The 18,893-nt window shown below is 52.4% G+C and overlaps 1 protein-coding gene across 1 annotated transcript; it reads left to right on the top strand.

Moving 5' to 3' along the window:
- Positions 1–1,387: 1,387 nt before the first annotated feature.
- On the top strand, positions 1,388–16,329 carry LOC126641963 (MYCBP-associated protein-like). The gene is made up of 25 exons (XM_050319160.1): positions 1,388–1,538; positions 2,150–2,283; positions 2,361–2,565; positions 2,636–3,001; positions 3,094–3,157; positions 3,443–3,515; positions 3,955–4,058; positions 6,061–6,209; positions 7,093–7,240; positions 7,341–7,444; positions 7,923–8,097; positions 8,419–8,534; positions 9,207–9,357; positions 9,541–9,656; positions 9,958–10,052; positions 10,379–10,478; positions 10,822–11,011; positions 11,509–11,696; positions 12,260–12,406; positions 12,578–12,865; positions 13,677–13,798; positions 14,542–14,657; positions 15,139–15,260; positions 15,451–15,687; positions 16,167–16,329. The coding sequence occupies exons 4-25, from the start codon at positions 2,750–2,752 to the stop codon at positions 16,230–16,232; spliced, it is 3,123 nt and encodes a 1,040-aa protein (XP_050175117.1). The 5' UTR covers positions 1,388–1,538; positions 2,150–2,283; positions 2,361–2,565; positions 2,636–2,749; the 3' UTR covers positions 16,233–16,329.
- Positions 16,330–18,893: the final 2,564 nt, after the last annotated feature.

Raw genomic sequence — 18,893 nt, 5'->3', positions numbered from 1 at the left:
GGTCTCCTCCCTGACCTGGTTTTAGGACCCTTGTAACATTCCTTCCTGAGGAACTGTTACCTCTATGACAACACCTGCAGCCAGTGACCGTGGGGATGCAGTGGACCCCTGTGACTGGTGTCGAGGGAAGGACTTTTTACCTTCCTTTGTTTCCCACAGCACTAACCCAGGTGCAGGACAGGCCTCCTCCCATCCCTGTTTGGTAACTCCACCCTTAGCACAACCCCTGTGCTGCCTCGAGGTGCCCCACCTGCTCACTGTAGTTTGGGGGAAATGCGTAAGAAATGAAGGTGGTGTCAGCCCTGGCTGGTGAGGGCAGGCACACTGCTGAGAAACACAGTGACCCCCCCCAGCCAGCACAGGGGGTACAGCCCCTGCCACCCCATCCCTGCACCCCACACTTCCATTCGTGTCCCAGGAGTGGTGCAACACCATCCAGGGGTCTGAGCCCCAGCAGAGCCTGGTGCTGGAGAAGCTTTCCCTACCTTCCCCATCCCTTCCTTGGGGCCCATCCAGCCCTCACCAGCCAGGACACCTGCCGAGATGTCCCATGGCCATTCCAGCCCCTGGGATGATGCAGCCCCAGCTGTAAGTACTCACGGTAGAGGAGGAGCTGGCGTTCATGGCTGGCAGTATGGTCTCGGTGTGTGCAGGGCTCCCGGCAGTATTCATGGCTTTCTGGCCTTACAGTGCCTGGCTCCTGCTCTTATAGCCCTCACTGAACTTCTCGGAAACTCCGGGCAGCCGGAAAAGTTGAATCAGGAGTGGGTTACACAAAAAGTACCCGTTCCTGGCCGAGAAACGAGAATCTACAGTCACAGCCTTTGTCATGGACGTTTTGGACTTCCCCGTGGCTATTAATAGAGCAAATTAAGAACTTATAACGTTGGGGCTCGTCAGCAGCGGCTTTGCACAACCTTGCATGGGGATAAGCAACGGCTCCCTCCGGCGAAACGCTGGAAAACCCTTCCCGGCCCTGGGGAGCAGCCGGGGGAGAATGCGGGGGCAGGCTGCGGAATGCCCGAGCCTCGTCGGGATCGTGTGTCGGGGGAGGACACCGCGAGAGGACACTGACCCCGGCACCGGGAGAAGACACTGGCCCCGGCATCCCCCGATACTCCCGGTGTCGGGGGAGAACACCGATACCGGGGGAAGACACTGACCCCGGCATCCCCGGCACCGGGGAGGACAGCGACCGCGGCATCCCCGTCACTCACACCGAGCATCCCCCGTACGGCCCCGTTAGGAGCGCAGGGCTTCAGCCCCGATCCCTCCCCTTCCCTCTCGCCCCGCCCCGGCCCCGCGCAGTCGGGGGCGGCCCCGCTCGGTGCCCGCCCGGTGCGGGCGGTGCCGCGGGCCCCATGGCGGCAGTGCGGGGGTACCGAAGGGCGGCCGTGGCGGTCGCTGCGGCGCTGCCCGGCGGGGGCGGCCCGGGACGGGGCCCAGGCCCGGTTCCTGGTCCTGGTCCTGCCGCGGAACCGGCCCCGCAGCCGGTCCCGGAACCGCCCGGCCCCGCCACAGCCGCGCTCTACGTGCACGTGAGCGGGGACACGGGGTGGGACACGGGGACACCAGGGCTTGTTGTGTGTGCGGGGACCCCGGGCTCGCACTCGTGGGGGTGCATGTGGGTCCTGGAGCTCGTACGCGTGGGGAGAGGGACCCCAGTGTTCACACACAGTGGGGTGTACGGGGACCCCGGGGCTTCCACACGTGGGGGTGTACGGGGGTTCACACACAAGGGGGTACAGAGGGACCCCGGCTTTGTACACGTGGGGCTTGCACACGTGGGGGACACATGGGACCCCAGAGCTTGCACCGGTGGAAGGTGAATGTGAGGGCTTGGGTCTTGCATACACGTGGGTGCATATGGGACCCTGGGGACCCCGGGGCTTGCACGCGTGGTGGGGCAGCCTGGCCATGCAATGTCATGGGGCACAGGTGGGGCTCCCCAGCCATGCACTGGTGCAGGTTGCTGAGGGGGTCCTCAAGCCGTGCATATGAAAGGTCACATGTGTGGATCGTGGGCCTTGTGCCCACGGGGCAGGTCAGGGATACTGGGGCCTGTGCACCGGACTGAGACTGTTCCCCCTCAAAGTGGGGTGCCTGGGGGTGGGGGCATGGCCGACCTCCACAAACCCTGTGCCCACAGTGGCCCTACTGCCGCAAGCGCTGCTCCTACTGCAACTTCAACACGTACGTGGTGCCGGCGGTGGACGAGGCGGCCGTGCGTGCCTGCCTGGTGCGGGAGGCACAGACCCTGCTCCGCCTCAGCCAGGTGCACAGGTGGGTGCACGAAGAGCTCATGGCAGGGTATGGGGTCTTCAGTGCCCACCTGCAACTCCCCACCCTCTGCCCCACAGCATCACCTCTGTGTTCTTCGGCGGGGGCACCCCCAGCCTGGCCAGCCCTGGCACCATCGCGGCGGTGCTGGAGGCCGTGGCGGGGGCTGCCCATCTGCCCGCCAGCGCCGAGGTCACGCTGGAGGCCAACCCCAGCTCCACGGACACATCTCGCCTCACTGGCTTCAGGGCAGCTGGCGTCAACCGCCTCTCCATCGGCGTCCAGGTGAGAGGGGCTCTCCTCCCACAGCCCTGCACCCCCCCGTGACCCCACTGTCACCACACTCCCTCCACAGTCGCTGGACGACACCGAGCTGCGGCTGCTGGGCCGGGAGCACACGGCGGCGGAGGCACAGAAGGCCGTGGAGGCAGCACGGGGGCTCTTCCCCGGCCACACCTCCATCGACCTCATGTTCGGGCTGCCGGGGCAGAGCCGGGACGCCTGGGCCCAGCGGCTGGAGGCGGCGCTGGAGCTCTGTGATGACCACATCTCCCTGTACCAGCTGACGCTGGAGCGGGGCACGGCGCTGGCGGCACAGGTCCGGGGGGGAAGCCTGCCCTTGCCCCCCCAGGACCTGCTGGCCGACATGTACCAGACAGCCCGCGCTGTGCTGGTGGCCGCCGGCTTCCGCCACTACAAGGTCTCCAATTTTGCACGCAAGGTGGGGTGGCCCCCATACCGTGTTCCCACCATGCTGTGCTGCTCCCCGAGCAGGCCCGGCCCCATCTCACCCCACGCCGCGCTCTCCCCCAGGGCGCCCTCAGCAACCACAACCTCTCCTACTGGCGGGCTGACCAGTACATCGGTGTGGGGCCAGGTAAGGGGGTGACGGGGAGCCAGGTGGGTCTGTGTGTGGCCACGTGCCCCCTGAACTCCGTTGTCCCCCTCCCTCACTGCTGCAGGAGCGCACGGGCGCTTCGTGCCAAAGGGTGAGGGCGGCTGCAGCCGGGAAGCCCGTGTCCAGACGCCGGAGCCTGTTGCCTGGATGCGGGAAGTGCAGTGCCAGGGACACGGCACCAGGAGTCGGGTGGTGCTGAGTGCCCTGGAGCAGTGAGTAGAAGGGTCCACCCCACGCTCTCTCCCTGTCTGTGCTGCCCCACAGCTTTCCGTGTCCCCACAGGCTGGAGGAACTGCTCACCTTGGGACTACGCACAGATGAGGGCGTCACACATGAGGTGAGGAGTCACCTGTGGGGGTCCCCTGCACCAACCTACCACTAATCATAGAATCACGGAATGGTTTGGGTTGGGAAGGACCTTAAAGACCATCTAATCCCACCCCCCTGTCATGGGAAGGGACACCTTCCACAACACCAAGTTGCTCCAAGACCAATCCAAAGTGGCTTTGAGCATTTCCAGGGATGGGGCAGCCACAGCTTCTCTGGGCTGCCTGTGCCAGGGCCTCACAGGGAAGAATTCCTCCCTAATACCTAAAGTAAACCTACCCTCCAGTTTGAATCCAGTTTCCCTTGTCCTGTCACTCCAGACCATTGTCCAAAGTCCCTCTCCAGCTCTCCTGGAGCCCCTTGGGGTACTGGGATGCTGATGCCCCATCACTAGTGACCCACCACTGATGCCCTATCACTAATGCCCCTCTCTCACCCTGGGCACACAGCGCTGGGGGCACTTCTCCCCCCAGCTCAGCCTGCAGACCGTGTTCGGGGTACCAGGGGAGGCTCGGGCGCTGCAGGAGCAGGGCTGGCTGCTCCTGGATGGCAGGTGAGCCCCAGGAACCCCTGTGGGGAGCAAGAGGGGTCTCCCCCGGTGCCCCAGAGCTCACCATCACCTCTCCCACAGCGGCCTGCGGTGCACCTGGGCTGGCCTGGCCGTGCTGGACTCGCTGCTGCCAGACCTGCTGTGCCAGCTCCAGAGGTGCTGGGCACTGCCCGGTGCCCACCGAGGGGGAACCCAGCATGGAACAGACATGGGGGACGGACACGGCGGCCAAAATGTGGGGGCTGTGAGCGGCCACAACGGATAATAAAACACGAGAGCTGTGTGCTGGCTGAGGGCTCTTGGGGCAGTGGCATCATCCAGGGGGGATTTCCCGCAGGGCAGGTCCCAGTGTCCCCGGTGTCCCAGCACTCCCGTGTCCCAGTGCCCGGTGTCCTGGAGCCTGATGTCCTGGTGTCTCTGGTCGACCAGTGCCCAGAGGCCCAGTGTGTCCGTGTCCCTGCGCCCCAGTGTCCCACTCTTCGAGTATCCTGGAGACCCGGTGTGTCTGGGTGTCCCACTATCCCGGTGTGTCCGGTGTCCCACTATCCCGGTGTGTCCCGGTGTCCCGCTATCCCGGTGTGTCCGGGTGTCCCAATATCCCGGTGTGTCCCGGTGTCCCACTATCCCGCTGTGTCCCGGTATCCCACTATCCCGGTGTGTCTGGGTGTCCCAATATCCTGGTGTGTCTGGGTGTCCCACTATCCCGGTGTATCCCGGTGTCCCACTATCCCGGTGTGTCTGGGTGTCCCACTATCCCGGTGTGCCTGGGTATCCCACTATCCCGGTGTGTGTGGGTATCCCACTATCCCGGTGTGTCTGGGTGTCCCACTATTCCGGTGTGTCCCACTATCCCGGTGTGTCTTGGTGTCCCACTATCCCGGTGTGTCTCGGTGTCCCACTATCCCGGTGTGTCCCGGTGTGTGTGGGTGTCCCACTATCCCGGTGTGTCTGGGTGTCCCACTATCCCGGTGTATCCCAGTGTATCTCGGTGTCCCACTATCCCGGTGTATCCCGGTGTCCCACTATCCCGGTGTATCCCGGTGTGTCTCGGTGTCCCAGTATCCCGGTGTGTCCCAGTGTCCCACTATCCCGGTGTGTCCCAGTGTGTGGCAGTGTCCCGGCCGCACGGCGCATGCGTGCCGGCAGGGGCCGCGGGGCGGTGCCGCCGTGCCCCGCCAGGGGGCGGTGCCTCCCGGCGCTGTGAGGGCTCCGTGTCCTGTCGCGACCTGTCGCGACTCGCGGGGGCTCTGTCGGTGCCGGTGCCCCGGTCGGAGGGTCGGCGGGACATGGCGTCGCGGGCCAGTCGGCCCCAGAACCGGAGCCCCCCGGGTACGGCCGGCGCGGGGCGCGCCTTGGGCAGCGGCGGCCGGGCCGGGCCCGCGGCCTCAGCGAGGCCCGGGGTGGAGCCCCCACAGACAGCCCCTTCCCACCCAGGGACCCCCGTGCCGTTATTATTATAGTTTGGGGTTTTTTGAATGAGCCGGTACCAGCGGGAGGGACGCGCATGTTAAGGGGAGGAACAGCCCCCGGTGCGATCCCCTCGGCTTGGCCCGGCCCGGCTGTGCTAAGGGGGTTTGTCTGTTTCAGAGCTGTGTAGCTATTCAGGAGCTTCTGGAAATCTAGTAGTGTGTTATCAGAGTTGTGCTGGGTGAGTGCAGGAGGGCTGTGTCCTTGCACTAGCAGCTGGAGCAGGAAGCTTCCCAGGAATTTGTTGTTCCTCCTGCAGGGAGCTCTATTTATCTGTATTTATCTCATCTAGAATGAAGGGTGAGACAGTTGAATCCTGCTTGACCCACTTTGGTCCTTGCTGCTTCTGAGAGTTTGATTTTTCCCATTACAAGAGATGCTGAATTCAGTTGTTCTGTGAAACCTTAAAAACAAAACAAAACAAAACCAAAAAACCACCACCAAAACATGGTCAGCTGGAAATGATTAACCAGGCTGAAAGAGGAAGGTGGTGTTTCCTGGGGAGACTGAAGAGGAGATCTCTTCGTGTATATTTCAGGCAAGAAGGAAAAGACCTCTGGAAGGCCAAGTTCAACAATTTCAGAAGAGCCTGAGCCTGAGCCCGAGCCCGAGCCCGAGCCTGGTTCATATGTTCTGCAAGGAGAGGATATCCAGGCACTTGCAATTAAGGTGGAGGACCTGGAGAAAGTATGTATGAGTATTTCTACTGGTAGAAAAAGCTGCCTTAACTGTCACTCTCTGTGTGTTTAGCAGAGGGTGCTGCCCATTTACTTAAGCCAAAACTCACTCCTGCAGTTGAGTTCTTACTCCATTTTGTCTGTCGTGCTCTTTGTCATGATAAAATGTCACATCATTAGGTTCAATGGTGAAAAATAAAGAATTATCAGTCTTTACACAGTACTTGCAACTGTAAGGATAAATCATCTGCCTCTCCAACTTTATGGTCTCATAAGACCTGTAAGTTGTGTAGTAGCTTTCATGGCTTTCCTTCCAAAACTTGAGTCCCAGTGTGTGAGTGGAAGCATTTGACATCGAGCAGATATCTCTTGGGAAAGTGATTTAAAACTCTCCTTTCCCTTCCCCTGTTATAAACCAGAGTTCAGGGGAATGAGACAGCAACTAAGCTGGTGTCTCTGCAGCTGCATAACGTGCCTCATAGGGAGGAATCAGAGAATCATAGAATGATTTGGGTTGGAAGGACCTTAAAGCTCATCTTGTTCCTACCATGGGCAGGGACACCTTCCACTATCCCAGTTTGCTCCAAGCCCAGTCCAACCTGGCCTTGGACACTTCCAAGGATGAGGCAGCCACAACTTCTCTGGGCAACCTGTGCCAGGGCCTTACCACCCTCACAGGGAAGAATTTCTTCCTAATATCTAATCTAAACCTACTCTTTTAGTTTGAATCCATTCCACCTTGTCATGTCGCTCCAGGCCCTTGTGAGAAGTCCCTTTCCAGGACTCTTACAGTAATTGTACTGATACGACCTCTGCATATCCTAAAAGCATCAGATGGATTAGAGGTGAGTCAGTGTGTACCTAACTGCGCTGTTACTGTTTGTTTCCTGCAGCTTCATGCTCCACGCCTTCCCCATGATGCTGGGAGAGTTCCAGTTAGGAAGAATTACCTCGTTCGAAAATACAAACCCAAGGAGGTGACACATCTTGTAGCACGTCCTGCTTCCCCCAGGGCACCCAGGCAACCACTGGCTTTTCCTGGTAGGGTTCAACTTCCATCTTATCTCTGGGCTTTGGTTTTGCTAAGCCAGATTTTACTGACCTGGCTCTGGGGCTGGGTATTTTTGTGTGTGTGTTGTAGGACCTAAAGAGTTTGCTGATGGCTGCGAAGAGATTCTCCCTCATCACATTTTGGGAAGTGTCCAGGAGTTTAAGATGGAAGCCTGGGCTAGAAGAAGCGCTCGGGTTGGTTTGTAAAGTTAGGAAAATGCTGCTGTGTGGCACTTTTCCAGAGGTGGAGTGTGGTGCCAGCAGTACCTTTCGATGCTTTCCAGCACCTATCAGGAGCAGGTCAGGCCCGAGGTGTGGTTTTCCCAGCCTCGTCACACTCTATGGGGAGGGTTTGCCATCAGAGAAACTGCACCAGCAGGTTTTGGAGTGCTGTGTGCAGGACCAGGTCACGGAGGGAACAATTACACAGGCTTCCTCTTCCCTCTGTGCTCTGCTGAAGGCGTCAGGGTTGCAGCAATGGCATTGCTGGAGTCTAATTACTCAGATAAATCCTTCCGTTGTCTCTGAGTGTGTTCCTACTGTCCTGCTTTTGTTCCTCTCAGAGTGCTAATGTAGAAGTACAGTCAATCTGAATAATTCTTTCCTCCTGCCCTGACCCCTTCTTGTTTTGGTGTGCATGAAGAGGTTCATTTAATATTTCCTTTCTCATCAGACAGCAGATGTTACTGAGGTTCCTCGTCCACATGTTACTGCAGCAGCTTTAAAAGAGAAATGTGGAGGAGAGAAGAAGAGAAAGGCTCCTCAGGCCCAACTAGCAGGGCACAAAGCTCTCCAGAACTGGAGCCATCATATGGCAATCAGGAAAAAGCAGGAGAAACACCTAGGAGGTGAGACAAGCTGCAGAGGCCTCATTCTGTAAAATTCTGTGTGTAGGTGGGGGAGTTTGATGTCCCCACATCAAACTGCCGTGGTCATCACCTACCAGGGTTACTCCTATTGCCATTGCAGTCTAACTCCATGTTCTCAGAGCTCTCACACGTGTTCGTGGCTGTGGATGTGGTGGGAGGGTGAGCTGGTGGCTCTGGCTGGGGCAAGGACAGTGGATTTGGCAGGGCCCAGTGTGTAAGTGGGTTACAGGTGAACAACAATAGTATCAAAGGGTGTGCCCAGAAGTGCAGCACCAATGATGTGACGTTTCCTCTTTACAGAAATACTTCAGAAGCCAGAGAATGAATTGATGATGAACATCGCGGAGAATTACAGGCAAGTCGTGGAAGAAAGTGACCTCATTGACCGGAGTCTCCCCTACCTCCATCCTGGAAAGGTGAGAGCCCCACTTCCTGTGTGTCCTGAATGTGCTGCTCTTGTGAAACAGCACAGACACTGGTGTGGTGAGTAACATCCCTGTAGAGCTTTCATAGGTGTTTATCAAAGCCACTCTGAGTCCTTCAGCCTGGTGTGTGAGCAGAGCTTTCAGGGGCTTTAAAAATAAAACCATGAACTGTGCTATCCATACCACTCAGAGGAAGGTGGGGATGAGCAAGTGCCATTTCTGGACTCTCAACGAAGTCTGTCCTGCCCAGGGAGGTGACATGGGAACATGTCACAATTGCTGCTCCAGGAGCAGAGAGATCTGATTCATTCGGGCTTGGATTTTAGTGATTGCCATGGAGAAAGGGATACGGGTAATGCAAGAGGATTATGGGAGGATCCTGTGTTAAAATAATTTTTTTACATTTATAGCACTATCAAAGAATTTGCATTTGTGCAAGGCTTAATTTTAATATCATTCAACCTTCACATAGCACTAGGTATAAGAAAGTTCTTTTGTCTTTGGCAGCAGCCTAATAGAAATTTTGGCTTGCTCTGCAGAAAGGGATAATTCACGGACTATTAAAATGTTCATATAGGCAGGATCAGATCCTTTCTAGCCCCTGTGAAAATAGCAGGTAGCTGTGCAACTCTGTATCAATGCGAGCCTGGTTTTGCACCGCAGGGATTCCGAGTAGGAAGCGAGTTCTGGAGCCAACCCGACCGTATTGGAGATGAACTCACCGGCCTGATGCTGACACTGACTCGGACAGAACGTGGGGACCGAGAGCCAATCACTCACGTGGGCAAACCCCGCACTGTCCAGAAGGAAACGGGTAAGGGAGCACTGCAGAGAGGTGTTCCAGAGAAACGGGGCACGGATGTGGAGGGAGCAGCTACTTCCCAGTCATCTCCTGAGCCTCCTCTTTAAAACACCATGAGGCCAAAGTTGGGCAGAGAGTGAAATTTAATAGGCGTGAGTATGTAGAGAGCGAGCTCTTGTATGGGTATTTCCACAGCTCTGAAGCCCCCAACGAAGATTCCTTGCCACCTAACCTGGGATAAGAGTCTTTTCCTGAAACATCGGCGGCAGGAGCTGAAATCTATCCTGGAGGAACTGGGTTTTTATAAGCCGGTAAGACCAGAGGAGCAGGGACATTCTTTGTGTCTCTTGTTTCTTGTCAGTAGAGTAACATAAAATTGCCAAGAACTGGGTCTGAAAAAGCATTAGGAATCTAAAACTTAGCCCCACAGTACTTTCCTTGGAAGTTCTGACATTTCCAGAGGGCCACACTCATGAAGGAGTTGTACCATTGTAGGAGCAAAATACCTCAACTTCACTTTACTTGACTGAGTTGATGCATTTGGCTGGTATTATAATTTCCTTTCCCTATAAAAAGAGAAATCCTGAGTTGATCATTCTTGTGTATGTCCAGGATCTGGAAGGACTGGAGGTGATTGGTAAAGGGCAGCCGTTCACGTCTGTCTCAGCAGAGGCTTCTCCGTGTTCCACCCCTTCTGAAGAGATTAAGTAAGCTTTACTTCGTGGCAGAAGTAAAGAGTTTTGGATATGTACCACCAGTCTATAAAGGTATCCTTAGCTGGTTTTAGCCAGAATGGAGAGGAACCTCCACTGGGCACAACAAAAGGCATATTTTAATATAATCACCAGATTTAGAAATCTTTGTGCCTTGAGGCCTTGTGTCTAAGGAGCAAGGCTCTGTCCTTAAGGAGATGAGTGTGTGGAAAAGCATTAGCTGGGATTATTTCTTACAGGGCCTTGTAAATTATCCCAGGTTCTCCCCTCTCTGATAGTGAATTTCAGTCCATGAAAATGCTGGCTCTTGTTTTCTGTAGCAGTGACTCCTGCAATGTGGTTCCAGAAGAAGAAAAGCATCTATCTTTAGTTTTCTGTGGCCAGCCTGCTCGTTGGATCAAGGGCATGACTTCTTCTGGGGTAATTGTGAGATTTTAATCGTTTAGTCAAACTAAGCCTGTTTGAGTTCCCAAGTCACAGCTGTACAATGAGTGTCACTCCCAGGCCACAGAATGGGGAATTTATTCTGAACATAATAGAGCATCCCTATGTTTGGTCTGGAGAGATGTAGGGACAGAAGGGGTTGCTCTGGCTGTGGTGTGAGCTCAGATTCCCAGTCTCTCTCTGTATAATGACCACTTCACTGGACCTGCCTTACAAGTTCTCCTACCAAGGCTCAACCCTTTATTTGAGCTATGACTTCATGCAGGATAAATCCTGCCAGATAGAGGAGAAATCGTTCGCTTTTTCCTCTTCCTTGTAGAATGAAATTGGCGTTGCTGCCCGGCTCACCTTCGAGACTCTGGCTGGTGAGGAGGCTGAAAGCTTCCTGACAGTGAGCAACGATGGCACAGCTGCCATCTGGTACAGCTGGATGAGGCTTCCCCAGCAGATTCCCTCCAGAGAAACCAAGGGGAGGAGGATGCCATGTTTTTACTTTGATACCAGACCAGGTACGAGACCTTTGTACCTCAGCCAGAGAGCAGGTATTGGTGAGTTTCCTGAGACGTGGAGTCTGACTAATGGCACGGCACTGCTGGGTGATTCTCCTGAGGGAGCTCCTGGGTGTCAGAGCTGACTCACCCCAAAAGAGCTGTGCAAGGCAGATCCCTCTCATGAAACCTAAAGGAAAGGAGGTTGCTCCTACTCTGACTGCAAATGGGTGGAATGTTGAGAAGTGAGCCATTTGCTGATGGCAAATGGACCATCATCTGCTGGAGAGCTGAGCTTGCTGTAGAAGGAGCATGCAGTGGAAGTAACACCAGTTCAGTAACATGGGGACTGGGAGTAAATCTGGAAGGAGAAAAATAGCTGGATGAACTGTGATAACCAGCCAAAATATGGGGAAAGAATCTCCTACAGAGATAAGGACACTTGGGGTGGGGTTGGAAAAGGGTCAAGTTAACCAGGTGGCTTCTTGCAGACCAATGCATTTTCTCTCTTATTTCAGGTGTAATTTTGCCTGGAGAAACTCTGAGGTTTTCCTTTCTTTTCAAGTCAAGGAGAGCAGGCATTTTCAGTGAGCCCTGGGAATTTAGGACACATCCTCTGTTATTAGGAGGAGCTCTGCTGCAGGTGACCCTTTGGGGAATTGCTGTGTATGAGGATAAATTGGCTGACTTCAGAGAGAAACTGGAGGTAACCAAGCATGTGACTGGGTAACTGTGAGCTTTGAACTTTATATGCAAATAGAGGATAAGGGTAGGAGTGAATGACTGGTATTTTTATTGCTGTGTAATTAGGGCTGAGAGTAAGATGATTTACAGAATGTCTGTACATACTTGAGCAGGTTTGCTAAATAACATGGAGGAACTTTGCAGTCTTTTGTAATGTTGTTACTAAAGACATGACTGTGTCTACTAAAGTGTTCACGCTGGCCCTTTAAAAATGAATTTTCTGTTGGTAATTAATTTCATTAGTTACTTAGTGGGGATGGGATTGTGTGTTGAACACTACGATAATTTAAGGTATAAATTGAAAATTACACTATGCTTTGAAAAGCATAGTTTGAGGGAGGATTTGTAGGGTTTATTTGGAGAGCTGTTGGCAGTACTGCTGGGCTCAGTGGGGTTTGCAGTTATTCTTGTCTTTGTAACCCTGTGTAATGTATACATGTGGTTACTGGCGTGGGAGTGAATTTGTTTGTGTGCTTGTATGTGGAATGGGGACTCACACATGCTGCTCTCACTGTGGTGCCTCAGAGTGACCTGGCTGCTCGAGAAGGTGCTGCTATAGTCAAAGACAGTCTCAATGAACTCCTTGACCAAGCTCGGACTCCAGAGCGCACCCCATCTCCTGCAGATGCCTATGCCACCGAGGAAGAGTTGTTCCACAGGAAGAATCCCGGGGTGATGTTTGCTATTTGATGGGTAACTGAAGTAACAGGGAGGGCAGACTCATGGGGCTGGTGCATCCCTGGGTTTCTGGAGCTGGCAGAGTCTGCCCCGGAAGCTTTAACAGTTGTGTTTGAAGAGGGAAGGCAAAGCTCATGTCTGTTTACTTTTTCCCTGTTATCACAGTTTTATTATCAGTATCAAGTGGTGAAGCAGCTGCACAAACTGTGGAGACAGTACATGACTGTGCCTTCAGCCTTTGAGGAGAAAGTGCCCTCAGACCAGAGGGGCACTGCAGAGGAGGACACAGAGTACCAGGAGAGCACTGTGGAGCCTCTCCCTGCTCAGAGCAGCACCACAGAGCTCCCAGCTGGGAAGAACTCACTAGAGGAGGCTCCGAGGCAAAAGATGAGCATTGAGGAGGAAGAAGCAGGCCCATCAGGATGGAACCTTTCCCTTGAGGACTTTAAACAGGTGGTCACCTCTGTTCCCACTGGTGCTGTGACAAGCTGATGGTGTTTTCATTTCCCTTCAAACAGCCCAGCCTGCCCCAGTGTGGAGCCCACCCAAAGGTCTGCTGCCTATGTGCTGGGAGTTAGAGATGATTTATGATCTGTGTTGGCTCTGCTGACCACACCCTCAGTGCTCTTGTAAAGAGATTCCCAAGGCAGACTTTGTGGGCTGTTGTGTGAAGAAGAGAAGGGAACCAGACAACATAATAGATATTTTAAGCTCTTCCCCCGTTAGCTTTCTGTCATCCCAGCACGGAATGCGGGGGGCAGGCTAGTCTTACAGCCTCCCGTGGCTCCCCCAAGGGCTCCTTGCCTTGGAGAGTCCTTTCTATTCATCGAGAACTAAGGGGGCACTCATGACAGGCTGTGGATAAAGTACAGACCTCCCTAGATTAAAGCAAAAGTGGTTTGGATTCTGTCAGCGGTTTTTGTGTAGTGCTCTCTTGGAAATCTTTCTGTTTCTTTTATAACTGAGCTAGGGAGCCTTGCAGCTTGCTAGAATCCCTGTTCCCCAGCACACCTGTGAAGTTGCAAAGGGACTTACTGTCAGTGTGATGGGGGAATCTGGGATTGTTGCCTGGATCTTGGGGACCTTGGCCAAATCCCAGCCATACAGGAAGCCACATGTGTGTGTGTGTAAGTGCCCAGAGCAGCCTGGTTTCGGGCTGGTGTCCAGGGAGAGAGCCGTGGTGTGCTCCATTGAGCTCAGGGCCCGCAGACTGGGAATGAGCCCTGAGAAGTGCCCCACACACCCTCTGTCTTTTCTCTCACAGGCCATAATGTCAATCCCCAGGGAGGAGCAGAGGGAAGAAGCACTGACCCAGCTCAATAAGGCAGCTCTGGAGCTGTGTGTTGAACAGAGGCCAGCTCAGTCAGACCTTCTGTATCCCCTCTGGTGTGTTACCTTTGCAAGGAAAAAGCTTGTGAAAACACTGTGTGATCAACAGCCTCAGCCAGCTCTGTTGCAAGTGTTGTGATTCAGAGTGCAGATAATTATATGAGGTCTAGAAGTCATCTTTACACTCTGGTTTTTTTATAGCTTAATTGTAGCAGCTGTCTAGGACCCAAATGCCTTTTTTTTTTTTTTTCCTGGAGATAAGTTTAGAAAATTAAATGCTTGTAATTTTGGAGAGTGTACAAGATTATTTCTAGCAAGATTATTCTAGTCTGTATTTATGAAACCTTTGGGTATTTTCTGTACCCTTTTACTCAGATAACTGTCTCCTCCCTCATACAGTCTCTCTGTTCTTTGCTCAGGCTTTCAGACTGTAAACATATCAACAGCTTCTCATTGCATCTAAATTAGAAGGATGCAGGTTCCTCTTGGTAAACACAGAGCAGGTTGATGCTGATTTATCAACGTGTGTCATGTTGAGGAGCAGACCTAGTTTCACAGTAATATTTATGGGTCCCTGGGAGCCTGTTGATTTGCAAACCTTTGAGACCTTGGAGGGATCTAACATGAGGAAAGCAATTTATCGTCTCCCTGCCCAGATATTTAGACAGTGGGTGTTGTTTTGTTGGCTTAGTTTTATAGAGCAGCTCTCAGCTGTAAGGTGCCTCTACTTCTGGGCACAGGGTTAAAACAAGGTGGCAACTGCTGCACTGTCTCCCTTCTGATCCTGATCCTTTTCTCAGCCTCCAGCTGTGGCGGGGAGCAATTGATGATATGGTGAGTCACGCTCTGAGGCTGAGATCCCTGTATGGCTTGCTTGACAAAGACACCTATGCAGATGGTGTTCCAGAGGAAACAGGTAAATGGTAGCTTTAGAACAGCAACTGCTTTCTGTTGACTGTTGGAAATCCAGCAAACATGATGAGTTTCAACTGAAATTTCATTTTCAGCAGGTCCCCCTCAAAGCTTTTATAAGAAAATGCATCAGAAAAAAAAGGCAGATTGTGTGACAGTCACAGTATTATTTGTAAAAAACCACCTCACAAAAAAGCCTTTTAATTCAGCTACGTGTAGCTGTGGTTTTCACACAGACTGACCCAGCAAACACTGCCTCACTATTAGCTGTCTTACAGGCTTGTTCTGATACACATCTGAGACCTCTTCATTCCTTATTTAAACAAAGTACTCTTCAAGGTATTGTTTTTCAGTGCAGTACAGCTCAGATTAATAAAAAGAGGGAAGTACATTGCAAAAGTAACACTCCCACTGTGTTAGTGCGGTGGGCTGGTCTTTCTGGATGTGTGGATGCTTTTGGGTAATTGAAATTTTTTCTTTATTAGAGGAAGTAAAGCAAGGAGGAGAAAAAAAAGGAGGAAAGGAAGACAAAATAGCCACTAAGAAAGAAGAGAAAAAGGATAAAGAAGGCAAAAAAAGTAGAGCAACATCAGGGAAAGAGAAAGCGGTATGTGTTGGGATGTCTGGTGAGCCCTGAGTGCAGGGGACAGTGTGAACAATTCTGAGGTTGTGTGTCCTGAGTTTGAGCTGATTTCTAACCCTGAATGAGAGGTGCTGCTCCTGGGAGGTGCATCTAGCAACAGCCTGAGTGGTGTTCTGACCCATGTCCCTTTTTTTCTCGGTCTGTCCCTGATTAGGAACATCCAGGCAGCAGAAAGATGAAAGTGAAAGATGAGAAGCGGTCATCTTCCATTGCATCAGTGAAGGTGAAAGAGGGAGCAGAGCCCCCAAAAGTAAAAGATGAGAAGCGGGTATCTGCCACTTCATCACTGAAGGAGAAAGAGGGAGCTGTAACTGCAGAGGGAGTAGAACCTCCTCAGGAGCAGGTGGACTCTGTTTCATTTGGAATATACCAGGAAAAACTCTATATTGAAGTGAGTCTGACCAAAGCTTGTATTTTAGTTTCTTGGCTTGTAAGTTACACTGAGGCTCAGGGGGAGAGGGAAACATTTTTGTAAACTCAGAAAACTGACAGACATATGTCCCTCATGCTGCAGCAAGGTAAGTGTGAAATCCAAATTAAGATGCCCTTTATTCCAGCCCAGAATCTGTTAGCAGAAATCCAGCCATCGCATAGCCACATGCGGGACTTCTATCTGGGATGTCTTTAGCATGCTTGTGGACTCTTGAGGGATCAGCTGAATTAATTGTACCTCAGATAATGTTAAACACACTTCATAGCCAGAGAAGTTATTACTAGAGAGCTCTGTTAGCAGGCTGCCACTTCTGTGTGGTTGTGTGTGTGCCCATATGATAATGTACTGCAGTGTGAGAAACCGTCTCTGTCAGTCTCATCCTCAGGGTTCCTCAGTGTGTTTTCACTGCAACTGTCTTCTCTTAATTTCTGCTGCAGGTTTACAAGCTGCTGGATTCAATGGTGAGTGAAATGGTGTCTTTATTTGAGGATCTAAAGCTATAACATGCTCTGCAGTGGGAGAGCTGAAACCCTTTGCATGTAGAAATAGACTTGCTTTAAAAAAAATAAATAACTGTATTTACACAGATTGAGTGGAGATTCTTTCTGAAGTGATTCAGTGATTACAAATACTGGGCTGCCTCTTTTCTGACATGCTGTGATGTGGGACTGTTGCTGGATCATCTGTTAGTGCTACAGATGATCACTTGCCAAGAAGAGACAAGGCAAGAAATATCACTGCCTCAGAAAACGTTAGGACTAGAAAATACTGGCATTTTTTCTAAGGAAGAAGAATTTAAAAGTGCCAGTCAACATGAGATATGAGGTTTTTTTGTCAATTGTGCTTGGATGCAGGTGAGTGAGCAGGGTCTCCCTTTGTACTCAAGAGCACTGGTACAAGCAAAGTAACTTAGACAAATCCATCCCATTTTTGATCATATTCTTGTCTGCTTGTCCAGTCTCCCCTTGGGACTTGCTGACAGCAGGCTTCTCTGAGGCATTCTGGATCCCAGTAAAAGCACTATCCCAAGGGATGTGCCAACCTGCCTGGTTTTTTCCCATTAATTTCCACCTTTTGCTGATCTTGCCATTTCTTTCCATCCAGCCCCATTTTGAGCCAGTTCTTACTTGTTTCCTTCTAAGTCTAATCACTCTTGAATTAAATGAGTGAAATTTGTGCTGTAAATGTTGTGAGCACGATAAGGCCTCGTGTTAGAGCCACCCCTCCTGTCTGTCCATCTGCCTGTGCGTCTGGGTCCATCACTGCTTTGTGTCTGGGTTTCCTTGTGCATCACAGCTGGAATAGAGCTTTTTGTGGAGGCATCCCAGGCCTGAGTGTGGCACACTGGGCTTCAGTGGGAGCAGGTTCCCAAGGCAGAGCGAGCTGATTGTGGGGTCAATCTTGACCTGGCATCGAGAGGACCTGTGTCATGTGGGTAAAAGTGCCGCCTTCCTGCCAAAGCAGCCGGACAGCATTCCCGGGAAAGGCTTTGGCCCTGGAGAACAGTGACATCAGTGTAGATCATTAATTGAGGTTTGTGATACCTCTGGAGTTCTTAGGCAGCAGATGCATATCCGTGCTGAGCACTGCTGTTACGAACTGTGCGCGTCACTGTGCGGTGGCACCGGGCGTGTGTGCCTTGGGCACGTGCTCCTGTCCTTTGGCAGCCACACTGACACAGTCTGGAGCTGCACAGAGCGTGAAATAACTGTGCCTTCTGCAGAATTGGTGTCTCTTGCTTTCTCATTTTAGCTCCTGTGCTGTCTGAGGAGAGAATATATTCTTCCTCTTGGCTCCTGGCAGTGCTGTGGCAAAGCACAGCTTTATTTTTTTTTTGCTGGTCAGGTAAGGCCCCTCATGTTTTGAGATGTCTTCTCTTAGTGAGTGTGGGGAAGCATTTTGGCCTCTGTGGCAGCAGGAGCCGCCTCTGGCTTAGCGGTCACAGACCCACAAAGGGAATGTCTCTGCTCAGCATTCCTGGAGTGAGAATTTCAGCAACATTTGGAGAATTAGGAGGAAAAAGGCCTGAAGTTGGGGTGTGTCTCACAGGCTCTGACAATAGCTCCTGCCTCCCTGGAGATGATTATCAGCTTGTGAATCTGCCCAACTCAAACTGCTCAAGCCATCTGTTTCTAGACAAGAGGGAGTCTGCACGTTCTAGAGGCAACGTGATTGTCTCGGAGGCAGGAATCCTTTCACGTGGTAGCTTTACATTAAGGGATGGCAAAGCCCATCCATGTCTCCATGGATCCATATCTCCAGTCCAACCCATGGAAACCAGGCTGCATGTATTATTCTACCCACAGGAAAGTCTGTTAATATGACACCAGATAGATGGGAGTTTTACATCAGTCACGTATGATGGAAGAGTGTCCTGTGCTGGCATCTCCGTCCCTTCCAAGGGAGAAGCCTGGTGGCACAGGGCAAGGCGAGTGGTGTAAGAGCTCTGCAAAGGAGAACAAACCTGTGAATAGTCTAATTTTTTGTCATAAATAATGTCAGTGCCTCTTCCAGCCTTGGACAAGAGTGTCCTCAGGGGACAAGGTACAAGCAGCGTGCAGGAAGGGATGTGTGGGCCAACAACTGTGATACTCTGCTGTCTGCTGTCTGGCTGCTGCAGCTTTCTCTGAGCCAGCTGCTTTTTTTTTTTTTTTTTTCCCTTTTGCATTGATTTGTGGAAGTTACATGACAGGAACTGCAGTGGAATTAGAGCTGCCTTCCACAGAACAGCTTTAGAAATATGTACCCTCATTACAAGCCCGTTGTGAGACGTGGGTTCTGTCATCAGTGCAGGGACCCTCAGGGCTGTCAGCCCTGTGCTCTGAAGGACCCTGTAAGGCCGAGCCCTTGCAGCCAGGCAAGGAGAGTATTCCTTCTCCTCTCCCAGACGTGGGCAATATTTGTATTAGTGTTAATAATTTGTGTTGTGTTTGCTAAATAACCGAGGTGAGGTGAGCGACCTTCCTGGCCTTGGGAGTTGCATACCAAACCCATCACATGAGTGGGGGCCTGAAGACACCACCAGAGAGCCCGGAAAGAGGGGGAGTTCTAGGAAAATGCTGCAAGCAGAAGGTGACAGTGCATTTCTCGATGGCTGAGGGGTCTGGGTGAGCAGCCAGGCTGTGCTGATGGCAGTAAGTGCCTTGCTGGGTCCCACTTCCCAT

Source organism: Myiozetetes cayanensis, unplaced genomic scaffold (assembly GCF_022539395.1).
Source record: "Myiozetetes cayanensis isolate MyiCay16 unplaced genomic scaffold, myiCay2020 scf22, whole genome shotgun sequence".
Classification (NCBI taxonomy): domain Eukaryota; kingdom Metazoa; phylum Chordata; class Aves; order Passeriformes; family Tyrannidae; genus Myiozetetes; species Myiozetetes cayanensis.
The sequence above is the reverse complement of the archived record's forward strand: the minus strand, read 5'-3'. Positions and strand labels throughout refer to the sequence as shown.

Excerpts from the sequence above, each read along its gene's own strand:
- LOC126641963 (XM_050319160.1), top strand. The coding sequence starts at position 2,750 with ATGTTCGGGCTGCCGGGGCAGAGCCGGGACGCCTGGGCCCAGCGGCTG. Across the intron at positions 6,210-7,092 it reads AGGTGGAGGACCTGGAGAAA|CTTCATGCTCCACGCCTTCC; the intron begins GTATGTATGAGT and ends TGTTTCCTGCAG. Across the intron at positions 9,657-9,957 it reads AACTGGGTTTTTATAAGCCG|GATCTGGAAGGACTGGAGGT; the intron begins GTAAGACCAGAG and ends GTGTATGTCCAG.